The sequence below is a fragment of the Triturus cristatus genome, chromosome 5_2 (genome assembly GCF_964204655.1).
Source record: "Triturus cristatus chromosome 5_2, aTriCri1.1, whole genome shotgun sequence".
NCBI classification, from domain to species: Eukaryota; Metazoa; Chordata; class Amphibia; order Caudata; family Salamandridae; genus Triturus; species Triturus cristatus.
In genome coordinates, this window is record NC_140588.1 from 389,235,914 (window position 1) to 389,249,725 (window position 13,812).

At 41.9% G+C, this 13,812-nt stretch overlaps 1 protein-coding gene across 1 annotated transcript in view; it reads right to left on the reverse strand.

The window, feature by feature from the left end:
* Window positions 1-13,812, reverse strand: part of LOC146823048 (uncharacterized) — a 567,962-nt gene that overhangs the window by 286,367 nt on the left and 267,783 nt on the right. Inside the window, exons 3-4 of the mRNA XM_085606614.1 lie at window positions 11,102-11,665; window positions 5,874-6,039 (exon numbers count right to left, since the gene is read on the reverse strand). Coding sequence (XP_085462740.1) covers window positions 5,874-6,039; window positions 11,102-11,665 — 730 coding nt within the window. The remainder of the gene's footprint in view (window positions 1-5,873; window positions 6,040-11,101; window positions 11,666-13,812) is intronic.

The window sequence follows — 13,812 nt, forward strand, 5'->3', positions numbered from 1 at the left end:
AACTATTATCTCTGGCTTCTTTATACCTTAGTCGCAGGGTCTGTACAAGCTGGTTATCTCTTGGCACTTTTTCCAGAGCTTTACACAAGTTTACCAATGCCTTGGAGCAATAACTATCAAACCAGCACATTAGTGTGCGCTTTTTAGTAGGTACTGGGTGAGTTAAATACTGCTTGATAGCTCTTAGAACTTTTTGAGGCCACCTGATTTGGACTGGTTGCCTCATCTAGACACGTCATGATTAGTCAACCAGTAACATGCTTTATCCATTAATTGTTCTGCGGACTCTAGTTGAAACAGGCTTAACTCTGGGACATTAACCATTATATTAACAAATGGGCACGTCATGATTAGTCAACCAGTAACATGCTTTATCCATTAATTGTTCTGTGGACTCTAGTTGAAACAGGCTTAACTCTGGGACATTAACCATTATATTAACAAATGGGCACACTGCCAGTGGGAGGTTTAAGTATGAGATTTTGTTCCCTCCCACTTGCTGGCAAACATGTGTGTCACTCACCCTCTCCCTCCCAGTTCTAAACTGCATTCTTCTTCCCTATTGCGATGATGTTTTGGTATGGGCCTCGTGCCTGGGGTAATTGTGGATGCTGTCCCTAATTTCCCCTCATTTGGTGCTTTATCTAACAGTCTGGCACCCGTATCTTGAGGCTGAGTGGTGGATGAGTATCTTCTAGGCTTGGCCCGCCTTTTCCTTGTCCCTCGTCCCCCTGGTTTGCTTGTGTGATTTTCAGAGTATTTCGAGGCATTAGTAATATTGGAAGTTAAAGCATGGGTCCCTACAATTTGAGTTTGTCCACCCTTCTCAATTAATTCTGATACCTGCAGTTCGATATTTTCCAAACAAGACAATAAAAGTTGCATCGTGGTTGACAAAAGGGATTTCAGTTTATCATACAGATCATCCAAAGTTAATATGGGAGGAGCCGTGGTTGTTTTTGGGAGTCAGATATGGACCCAGTTGTAGGGGCTTTCCTTGATATTTTAGTTTTAGGGGGTTGTGGCTCTCTGGTACCACCTCTTTCATTTTTCCTAGAGGTTCCTTGGGAGAAAGAACTGGATTGTCACTTATATCATGACAAAAAGAGGTTAAACCAGTAGAAGGACCCTCATGAAATGCAGTTGGAGGTGAGCTCTGGGGCCCTTGCTAGTAATAACTCCACTCCCCCCCAAAGAAAGTCTTGGTTCTGTGAGTGAAATCTCTTTTGATATAACGTTCATCACCTTAACAAGAAAAGAATCTAGCGTAGAGATATTTACACCATCTGTATCAGGTTGTTTGGTCTTCTTTTTGCCCATGATGGATTTAAGATCACATTCTCACAATGCCCAAAAAGTTAGAGTGGGGCCCAGCCCAGCCTCCTCCAGACTCCGATGGGCCTGGACAGGCCCGCTCTTGGCCCGGGCCTCACCTGGGCGTACCCTCTTTCATCGCATGCCGCGGGTCTGCATCACGCTTAAATGAGCATTGCTGGGATGCAGAGGATGATGGCGAGTTTAGTTTTTCCCACAGCGGTGGGGAAGTCCAGTTCATGAGGGTCTTTCTTCTGGTTTAACCTCTTTTTGTCATGATATAAGTGACAAGTTTTCCTCTGGCACCAGGATCCTCCATGAGTCCCTAGACATTTATATTTCTTTTTCCTTTAATAACTCAAAAACTATTTGAGGAATTCACACCAAATCCGGACCAAGATGTAGCTTTCTGCAAAATTTCGTGTAATACCATTCAGATGTTCGAGCTGTAGTATGTTAAAAAAATTCAAAATCCCAGTAGACATATTACATGGGGGAGAGGCATTTACAAATCACCACAAAACTTCTGAGACAGCAGTAACAGTAAGGGGTCAAACTACTTTTCAAAAGTTTGTGAACAATCGTCAAACGGCACCAAATTTATTAGCAAAACAAAAAAAGCTTCATCTATAGGAAAAGTTGGCCCTAACTATAACTGCCTACTAGTGAAATTAATATACTATAACTCATGACCTAAAGTTACTTAACAACATGAGTTATAGTTTCTTCAGATAAGTATAAATACAACTGCTGAGTTTCTGTGGTTTTGTGTGGGTAAAACATCAACCTAATTATAATGTCCCTGTAACCTTTATTTTTTCTTTGAATTTCTATGGTTTGTTTAACATAAAATAAAATACATTTAACATACATTAATACAACCACTGCTGCAGCCCCCCGCCTTCAACCAACCCCGCGCTGCGCACTGCCTTTGGCCATGCGCAACAGGAGTGTGGTGTGTGAGTTTTTTTTCCATTCGGCTTCAGATTCACAGATCCATCTCAGATGTACATCGGGTGTCATGCTGTGCACAGCAGTGGATCCACAGACTTGCAGACCAGCCCACCGAAAAATCTGTCAATTTTTTGCCCTGAAGGGGTCCCTCAGACACCCTTCCATGTGTCCTATGTGGTAAGGATATCTCTATCCTGACCTTTTATGTGTGTTTTTATTTATGTTTTCTCCCCGGGGGCCCAGCCATGAAACAAAATAGCGGCCGCAACTTTCCTTTTCAGGTGATGGCCAGCTAATCAGGGCTTTGCTTTTTGCCCAGATCCATGGGTACCATGGATACTCGCAGAACCCCCTGCAGGTACCCGTTGATCCGTGAAAAATGTGCATCCTTAAATATCAAACTTCTTCTCTTAAAAACCCTGAAACTACTGAACGGATTTCCCCCAAATCACAAAAAGCACAATCTGCAGACCATGATCTAGCTTTCTGCCAAATTTGGTGTAATTTCGTTCAGCGTTTACCCATGTCTAAAATCTGCAAAATCCCCATAGACATTGCATGGGGAAAAAGCATTTTGGGACCCAGCTTTTTATCAGCCCCTGCATGACTAATCACCCCAAAACTTTCCAGACAGCAGCTGAACTAACTAGTTTAGTTTTGAAGATTCGTCAAATGGCACCAAAGTTATTAGCAAACCAAAAAACACTTCATCTATTTAGAAAAATTGGTCCTAACTATAACTATCTACTGGCTTTCACCAGATTATCTATAGATATGTATATTCACAAAAAATAACAAAGGATACAGGGACGTTACAGTTAGGGTCAGATTTTAGCCATTCAAAATTCAGCCGTTATACTTTCCTGAGTTAACTATGACTCACGCCCCCACAATGCATTGCTTATGACCTCACATATTACATCACTCGTGATATGGTCAGTGACATCACTCATGACTTCTCAAATGACAGCAGTGATAACATCATACAGTGACTATGAGTGTTTTTAAAAAGTGTGTGACTGACTGTATAAATGAGTGATTATGTGTCTCAGTTAATGTATGGGTGAGTGACTGGTTGTGAGAATCTGTGTATCAGCCTGTCATTTGATGTCTAAGTGGGTGTATGAGTGTGGTAGGGGCTACGTGAATGGCTATATGGGTGATTGATTGGTTGTCTGACTATCTCTATGGTTGTCTGGGTGTCTGTGTGTGTGGGTAAGGAGGTGTGTGACTGCCTGTATGGATGAGTGAGTGGGTGAGTTAGTGGCTTTATGGAGTAGTGAGAGCATGTGTGAGAAGCTGTATGGGCGATTGAGTGTCTGTATGGCTGTGTCAGTGATTGAGTACTTGTGTCAATATGGGTGAGTAACTAGGTATGTGAAAGGCAGTATCGGTGAGTGACTGGGTATGTGAGTAGCTGTATACATGAGTGAGTGAATGTGAGAGCAGCTATATGGATGAGTGCATGCTTCTGTTAGTGACTGTATAAGTGAGTGACTATGTTTTACTATTTGTTTGAGTAAGTAAGTGGGTGTGTGTGTAACTGTTCGGGTAAGTAAGTGAGTAAGTGACTGTATGGGTGAGTAAGTGAGTAAGTGACTGCATGGGTGAGTGTCCAGGTGTGTCCAGGTGTGTGTGTAGTTCTATGGATGACACACTCAGTGTGTGAGCATTTGTATGGGTGTATATTAGGCTGTATTAGTGAGTGAGTAGGTGTATGAGTGGCTGTATAGATGAGCAAGTGGATGTGTGTGTAAATCTATGAATCAGTGAATGGGTGTGAATGTACTGGTATGGCTCTATGAATGGGTTTGTGAATGGTTGTGTGAGAGTGGCAGTGGGTGTATAAAAAATTCTATAGGGGTTTGTCAGATATGCTGTGGAAAATGCCATCACTGATGTCACTTGAGAAGTCATGAGTGATGTCATCAGTGATGTCACTGACCATGCCATGAGTGATGTAATATGTGAGGTCATAAGCAGAGCATTGCGGGGGCCGTCCATTTCTTTTCTTTTTTCCCGTGCCATTAATGGCCCTGGGGACGCCATCCCCCAGGGCATGGCCATCTCCTTGGGGACAGTGGGGGAGCCTGAAGCCCCCACAGTCCCTGCTGGCTCTCGCCTCCTGCAGGAGCCAGCATTGCTTTTTACATCCAGGGAGCTGCCAACATGCTGCTCTCTTGATGTAAAAAGCAAAGTGTGCTCCACTTTGAACAAGCGAGAGGATAATACTCTTGCTTGTTCAAAGTGGAGTACACTGTTTGCTACGGGATGGGGGAAGCACTGCTCATCTCATAGCAAACTGCAATGTCCTGGCGGTGAGCACCCCGGGACAGTCTGGTGCCAGCCCTGGGGATGGCAGTCCCCAGGGCCATTTATGGCTCCAGGAGGGGGCCCGCGTGGCCCCTCTCCCATTTTGATAATTGCCTCGGGGTGGTGGTGATCCCCAGGGCAGCGAGGGGTGTGTGGCCCTCCTGCATTTTACTATAGTAGCCCCAGGGAGGTGGCGGTCCCAGGGGCTGCGTGGGTGAGCCACGTGTCCACATGCAAATTCACAAAATTAGCCCTCCCGCATATTAGTGTACTAGCCCCGGGGAGGTGGCGGTCCCCTGGGCTTTGTGGGGGGTCCAGAGCCCCCACGCATCTTATTTGAATATAGCCCCAGGGAGGTGAGCGGTCCCTGGGGCTGTAGGGGTGGGCCACGTGGCCCCACACAAATTCACAAAATTATCCCCCGTGAGGTGGTGGTTCCTGGGGCCCATGCCTGATTATTTTTTTTTACACATTTTCTGCCAGATTTGCGGATCCACAGCGAATACTGCCAAAAATGTTTGAAAAAAATGATTTTTGGCCCTAGGGGTCAGGGTGTTTCTACCCTGCCCCCTTTCCTTTTTTTTAACGTTTTTGTTTGTGACTTCTCAGCTCAGCCGAGTCACAAGATGGCTGCCAACACTTCCTGCTTTGAAGTAGTGGCAGCCAATCAGATCTCAGGCAGGAGATCAGGAGGGTTCGTGGATCCACCACGGCCACAGTTGTATGTCCGAGAAATCTTTACACTTCTCAAAATACTGAACAGATTTACACCATTTAACAAAAAGGGTGCTTTCTGGACCAAGAGCTACAATTTTGCCAAATTTTGGTGTAATTCTGTTCTGCATTTCAGGCTGTAGTCGTGTCTAAAGTTTTCAATGGAAATTAACATGGAGAAAAGGAGTTTTGGGACCCCACCATTGTCTCGGTCCCCTTTTGACAGATCACCCAGAAACTTTCAACACAGCAGCTGAAGTGAGAAGCGTATTAGTTCTGAGAATTTCACGAAGAGTTGTCAAACAACGCCTAAGTTATTGGCAAATAAAAAAATTATTTTCCTATGGAAACTAGGTCCTAACTATAACTACCTACTGGCAACCACCAGTAGGTAATATATATATAAATATACACACACACGCACGCACGCATGCACACACACACATGCACACACACAAACACACACACATTCACACACCCACATACACACACACACACGCACACACACACACATTTAGGGGTTTATGGCTTATACGTTTTTTGTTTTATGTAGATAAAAATGGTTTTCCAAATCTTACCTTGTGTTTTCAGTCACGTCAACATCAGGGGTGAGAAGATATGCATTTTCAGAAAGTAAGGAGCCAGTGGTTTTTTTCCCTTTCTTGTGAATTTTCATCCCCACTAGAAGCTCAAATCCTTTCTCGTCTCGTGATGCTACTGGTATTCTGGTGGGACACACTGATTCTGTGGGAGATAAAAGAGGACCAATGTGTGCGGCTAAATTGGATTGTGTCAGGATAGGGTCTGCATCAAATTCATAGACTTGTTGTAGATTATTTTTTCCCTTTTTTATCTCAAATGCAACCACAAGTCTTATTCAAGTGCAAACACAAATTTAAGAAGAACCTAACCTGTGTTTCACTGTTACTTTAATGTTTTACTCCTCCAATATGCTCCTATTTTCGCAGATACTTCGTAATAAGTTACACCAATGTATGTACTATGTAGGGAACATTTGTGGTGATGTTCACATAGCAAAGTAGCATGGGAAATATTGTTCTAAGATGTAAGTATTGAGTAATGTGCCTCCAGCAGGTTAGAACACAGCCATCCCTAATCTTTGCAGAAGCACATTGTTTTATTGCTGTGTGAGTTGCTATTTCACATAGTCACAGAATGGGGAAAGACAACCTTAGCACAAATGCCTTTAGGGGTGTGTCCACTGAAAACACTATGGGCTAGAATTGCAACATATTACACAGTGTTTGTGCCACAAAAGTGATGCAAACCTACTTGTTTTGCACTGGAAAACTTCCTAAAATTAACGCAGAACACTGCTTTGCGGGGCCTAGCATCAAGGGGGTATTTCAAGGACTGTACATGGGCGTTCCCATGCCACCACACATACTTTTTGACACAAAACCCTATCTACTAACAATATTAGACAGGGTTTTGCATCAAAAGTTAATGTCACTTGAAGCAGGCATTAAAAGGAGAAATGTGTCTTTTCCGACTTTGCATGTGATGTGTGTTGCACTGTACAGCACACTAACAAAGTAGGAAACGTTTTAAAAGTGATCTATGTATAGTATTTTGTACTGGAAGGGAACTGTTCCAGTACAAAACCTACGCTAAATTCACACACACACACTCTTACACTATGGCGCACAGGTGAGGGGATGGCCTTCGGCAGCAACATTTTGCACTGCTGCTATCACAAAACGGCGGTGCAGCATTTTTGCCTGCTGCGCTGCGCTGGGTGACACTTTTGTAAATCTGGTCCAATATTCACAAGATATCCATCGTTCAAATGCAGAAACAAGCTAAGGCTGACAGTAAGGAATTCTGTGCAACAGGAAGCAATGACATGAACTTCAATGAGGAGTAGTTGTGTGTTACAAATGTGAAAAGCAGGGATCCCATTTTAACCCATAAGCCTGCCTTTGAACTACAGCCTTAACATTTTGAAAATATTGATTATGTTTAGACTTCTTGTATTATTTTTCCACTTTGTCTAAGTTGTCAACTGCTTGTGATGTCACGTCTTTAATATCATTTTGGGAAAGGCCATGTAAAATCACTTTCTGTGATATTGTCTCGTGGTGATTGTGTTAGGTCACTTCTGCTCCTCTTATGGTTTTGGTGAAATAACAACAGTGGGCCTTAGTGGTGTATCTCCTTAGTGCCTGGCACTGGAGGAGCTTATCTGTGCTAAGATCACTTGTGAAACCAATGTAGGTAACATCGGATAACTACCTTAATTGGAACTGTGCCTTCTGAACATTTACCAATGTTCTTCTATTTCATTGTCTTTAAAATTTCCCCGTCTGTAAAAGTAACCAATGAGTTGAGTTTGTCGGATATTTACCACTTCGTCCCCCATGCCTTGATCATGTTTTGATTTGTGCACCTCTTGCTTTACCCCAGTATGGTACACATTCTGGTCAATTTCCATGTTCATCTATTAAAGGGCTGTGCTTAGTATTTCAGAAGAAGCTACGGTGGAATGTAGCACAAATTTCCTTTATTGTACTCCTACTTCTCTTTCCACTACCTCTTTCTATCCTCTGCTTCTTTTTGTCAGTTATTCTTGTAAGTATTCCTCTACAGGTGTGCCCTCCATACAACCAGGAGCATTGTTTACTAATAACCAAGTAAGTGTCTATTTAGGAGTTGTAACTAAAAGTCAGCTTCCTTGTGGAAGAAGTGATAAATACTCTAATCAAAGATTCTCAGCCAACTAGTTCCTGTTATATGCCTGTGCTAGAGCACGAAACTGCTGCCTAGCGCCAATGCAGGCAACCTTGTACCATAGTGTAAGGGTGCCTGCCCTGTAGGCAGGATTGCTTCTGTGCAGGGAGAGACACCTTTCTGAACAAAAACAATCCTCAGAGGCATTTTCCTCTTTCTAAATGTGCTGCAGAATGCACATTGGGGGACGATGCTGAGAGAATGAGTAATAAAGTTGTTAATGTCCGTGAATACAATGTCATTGCACACCATGATATATGCAGGTCTGACCACGGCAATACTACTAAATTCAATGTCGATACACAACACAAAATGTGCTTGCATAACAATGTCGATACCAGTAGAAACAATATCAATGTATGGCATAATCTATGCACACATAACAATATCAATACCGGTTGAATCAATGTCAATGCATGCCATAATCTATGCATGCATAACAATGTCCATATCAGTAAAAACAATATCGATGTAAGCTATGACAACTGTAAGCACAATACTGAGGATGTCGGTAAAAATTCAATCTATGACCGCCATGTTAATTGTACACATTTTAATAAACTCATGTTGGTTTCACTCAAGGTGACCTCCCTATCAACCCCAGTCAGAGATACATGGTCAGAGAGGCCCTGCGACCCATACCGGAGCCTAACGAATGACAGGTCAGAGGTGGGGTTACAATTAACCACAAATATAGATACTACATAAAGTTAGGAACACTCAGCCAATCAGGACTCAGCATACTCAGCATACACACCACACTTAGTGATCATGCGCTCCCCAGGCCGGACATCTGGACACACACACTGGCCCTCACTAGCTCTTCCGAGGTCGAGAGCCACCTGTGTCCCCCTTATCACATGGTTGCCCTTTTTGTTTATGACTAGGCCTAGAATGCCAGATCAGATAATTGTACCTCACGAACAGTATAAATGGTCAGACAAAACTTCTGTACAATGAGAGACCTTCTTCAGACGCTACTCTGTCGATACTCTCCCGGCAGCTGCATTTCATTAAACCAACTTGTTCCTGTTTTGCCAAGCGCATCTTGTCTTTTCATTTTTTAAGGTAAATTCATTGTCCAAGCAACAAAGTAAAGGGTTACTAAGTGAAAGGTTAAAGAGTTAGGGATACTTAGTGGTCAAAAATGCAGCTAAAGATGAAATGGAGATTGCATAAGATAGAGCTGAGAGAATCCAAGATATGTAGATGAGAGACGAGCGAGGGAGGGAGAGACTGATATAGGCAGAAGAGTGGATCAAACCTGGAGTAAACAGAGATAAACCTTAGGACAGACAGGGAGAGAGCGATGTGATAGAATGAAAGCAGTAAATTTTGTTAGAGGCAAACTGGGAGAAGTAAAGTGATCAACTGTGAGGTGCAGCTGTGAAGAACCTCAAGGGGAACTAAGGTGAATATTGGTCTTTTACTATTTAGAAAACATGAAGTAGAACGGTATATTTACCCAGCACCATGAGGCCCCAGCATTTCGCCCAGGATTGCTCAACTGTGCACTAGTACGTATGTAGTTGAAGCCGGCCAGAATATTGAGTCTAGTTGTGATGCTGTTCCTTACAAACAATAAATATAGTTCAGTTTTACTTAGAGTTGGGGGACCCTTCACCTCTCTAAATAGACATGTTGTCGTTCTGTACAATTTAACAGCAGCTAAATGCTATACACTTTATTTGCACCCCTCTATGCCCATGTAGGCTCACTAGCAGTAAACTAGCATTAAACATCCACACATGTCCCTCTGACATTGCTTTTAACAATGTCAGTTGCATGTTGTGGTACTCTGGCAACATGGATGAACATTAAATGGGAGTGCATAGGCTTCTTGGGTGCTGGGCAACCTAATATCTTGTTAATATTTGTAACTGGAGTGATAAAACTGCTGCTTGAACCTGCAAGATCTATAATGTAAAGGTAATCTATGGCAGTAATGTGGCCCTGCGCTAACCACCTGAGTTCTCCTTCAAATAGATTTGATAAAACCTAGGAATTACAAACTGCATGTTTAGGAAAATATTTTGTAAGACACAACATTTAGGCCCATTTCTTTCAAATGTTAGTGGGGTGTGGTCCACCAACTCCAACCTACTATAAAGAATCTTGATTGCACTGGTGGGGGGGGGGGCTTTTATGCTCCATCTGTTTCTAGGGCACATTGTATCAAATATAGGTGCTCCCAATTTTGACAGACAACAAAACTTAGGGCAAGGGTGTAGTGAAGCACCTTCTAAACCAACTTCAGCGGGGATTACAGGAGCCAGATTAACCAGTTCTTAATGGCCCTTTCAACTTTAATCTGTGACTTGCAAGTCACAAAACAGAAACAAGAGCTGGTAAATATACCACTTCAAGACAGTAGTTGCCATGCCACAGTGGTGGAATGGGGGAAAGAGGTGGAAATGGAACCAAACCTTTTAGATAAAGAGAAGCGATAAAATTGTGAAGAAAAGAAATTATGTGAGAGGCAAATGGAATGAGAGTGCAAAAGAAGGAAATGAAAACATACAGAAGGAAAAAAAGAAAGCTGGATAGAAAGAAGGATGAAAGGACCCAAAGAAGAATGTTGCTTGTAGACAATGGGTAGCTGGCTTGGGTGACCCCCTCACCATACCTTGGATTACACCCCTGTGGAAATGAAAACTTGGCTGCTGTTCTTATCTAATATTTGTGCAAGATTTGATGTATTTCTCGGCAAATTTGGAGAAACAGGTGGCTATTTGCTCTTGCCGGCTTTGTTGTTATGTTTCTTACTACTAATAAAAATAGTTTTTTCAAAATGAAGAATTTGAAAAGGGTGTTCATGGAAGTCTTTCCAATCTAAAGAAATCATGCAGGCATAATGTCCTTCTCTCCCTTTACCAGTCCAACCAGAACATTTCTCTCCTCTTACCAAAACGATCAGGTTCCTGAAAACGTTACCTCTAAGATTACATTCCCATCCACAACCAATAAATGCTAGATAGAGAGCTGAAAAGGGGACGGGAGAAGGAATACAGATGCTACGTTATATACCCAAATAATGAATAAATAAATGTTTTACCTTCACATATCTTCTGCTGCATCGCTTCTTTAATCCTCTCTATTGTCGTGTAATCCTCGGCATACAGGACATACGCTGATGATGGTTCGTTGGCAATAGATACCAACTCAGATTTTGTTATTTGAGAACCTACCCCTACCGCAAACATGATGATGTTTTGGGACCTAGCAGCTTCAGAGAAGTTTATAACAACATCCTGGGACTTTCCATCTGTAACTACAACCGCAATTCTGTTTCTTTTGGACACATTACTTCTCTTTGATGAAGGGAAAACCATCTCTGTTGCAAATTGGATGGCGTGGCCAGTTTGTGTGTTTCCACCCATGTACTTTATCGCCCTTAAGGCGGGTATCAGCTGTTGGATAGATGTGTGCTCTCCTAGAGGGATATCCAGACGAGGGCTATCGCTGTACTGTACCACAGCCACCTGTGTGTAGGAAGGGCCAATATCAAACCCACTGGTAACATTGATCAGCCAATTCTTTGTGGTGTTGAAATCGGTGTAGCCAACACTCCAAGACCCATCCACAATGAAAACCAGGTCATTGACTGCAGTTCTGCAACCTGCCAAGAAGACCAAAAATGCATTTATGAATAGGAGCATGTTTATTGGGAAAACACCATGCTTACAGCGAAAAAGGAAATTTGCAAAGATTAGCAGAAGTTACAAATCTAAAATCTAAGGGCTTTATTTAGAATGTGGTGGAAAGGATACTCTGTCTCAAACATGGCTGATGTCTCACCACGTGCATTACAAGTACATTATAGCCTATGGCACTTGTAATGCAGCAGACAGGATTTGTGGCATGTTTTGATGCAGTATCCCATCTGAAAAACCCTAAATAAAGTTGAAATTCTTTCCCTGAAAACCATTACTGAACCCTTTTACAGTTTTGGGCATCAAAGGTAAACGCTACTTATTAAAGCAGAAACTGCTTGTTCTACTTGGGCAACAAAACCCATACACGCATTGAGGGCCTCCTTAGGAGGTCTGCGGTGATCCAAATTCCAGAGACTTATGATCTGGACTATTTTACCTGTAGCAAAAACATTTTAAAACAGGCTGAAATAAATAGAATTTAAAACATACACTCAAAAAGACTTCCAAAATATTGATTGCACAGACCTATTGCACTAGAAAACGTGTGCTATGCACCTAATCAAGCATCGATTGTATACAAACAAATATACTACAATTGGAATTGGATTTGCACATTTACCAAGTATTTTACTACATAGGACATGAGGGTAGATGAATTTAAAAGGTAAACTACAATTAATTTTGTTGCAGGCATTTAATAATGTACAGCTGATATTTTAGCAGTTTATATATTTGAGTGCATGGTTTTCCTGTCTAAATTTTCAAAAAGAACCTCTTTTCTCACCTGCACAGAATCTCCTGAAGCTTGGGATTTGTAGTAAGAATAGTGATAGGTCTTTGCATCGCAGATATAATAGATTAGTGTATTTAGTAATTTTTTTAAGATAAATGGGGGCCTGTCAGAGTGAATGGATTGATGATCCAAGAAGAGTAGACCACTCTTTAAGAGGATTTATTGCAGTCAACAGGATACACAGGTGTACAGGTGTAGAGGGCTCAAGGTGGCTGCTCCAACTGCTAGAGAAGCAAATCCATCCTCTAACCCAAACATTCCGAACATGTAATACATGGAATACTTAGGCAGGTACAAAGTAACATTCCAACATTTATATGTAAAAGAAGTGCACTAAGAGTGAATGCATAGACACCACATATCTCCCTTCTTTTTAAAAAATAAAAAATTACACATTTGACAAATTGTGAACAAAAATCCTTACTGAACATACCTACTAGGAATTCTCCTAATTCTTGAACTCCTTCTGACCTCAGGAGAACTTTCACCAATATTTACAACTGGATTATAAACAGGATTGAATCTGGCCAAACGACCAAAATTCCACCATTGACCATTCTCTAATTTTGCAGAGTTACCTTTAATTATGACTACACGTGCAGGATCCCTGAATTTTGATTTCCCTTTTTGTAGCAACAAAGGATCCTTGACACGAACAAGATCACCAAAAACAAATTTGACTTCTTTCTTGGACACAGGCACGGAGAGTTTATCACATCTCCTAACACTCTGAGGGTAGATACCACTTTCCTCCCTCTCATCAATTCAAAAGGAACACAACCAGATACAGAGTGAGGAGTAGTCCTGTATGCCCATACTACATCTCTAACAGCAGACTCACAATCTACTCTAGCTTTGATGGCACTCTGAATGCATTCAACTAGCACCCTATTGAATCTTTCAACTTTGCCATTTGCTTGAGGAAAGTATAAAGGTGTGCACAAATGTTTGATTCCCATCTTTGTCAAAAACTCTTGCATGAGTTGTGAAGTAAACTGAACCCCATCATCTGTAAGTAATTCCTCAGGTGTGCCCTCTCCGCTGAATACATCTTGAAGAAATCTAATGACAGATTTTGTGTTTGGTTCAGAGACACCTCTGACTTCTACCCACCTGGATAAATGATCAATTAAAACTATGAAATATTTTATACAATTGGGTAGTACATGAAATGGTCCAAGAAAGTCTACTGCGACCTTTTGCCACACTCTATTGGGAGAAATTGAAGGTTTGGGAGATGGAGAATTTGTGACCAAATGTTTGTCACTGTACAAACACTGTGTACAATTAACAACAAGTGCTTCCACATCTCGATCA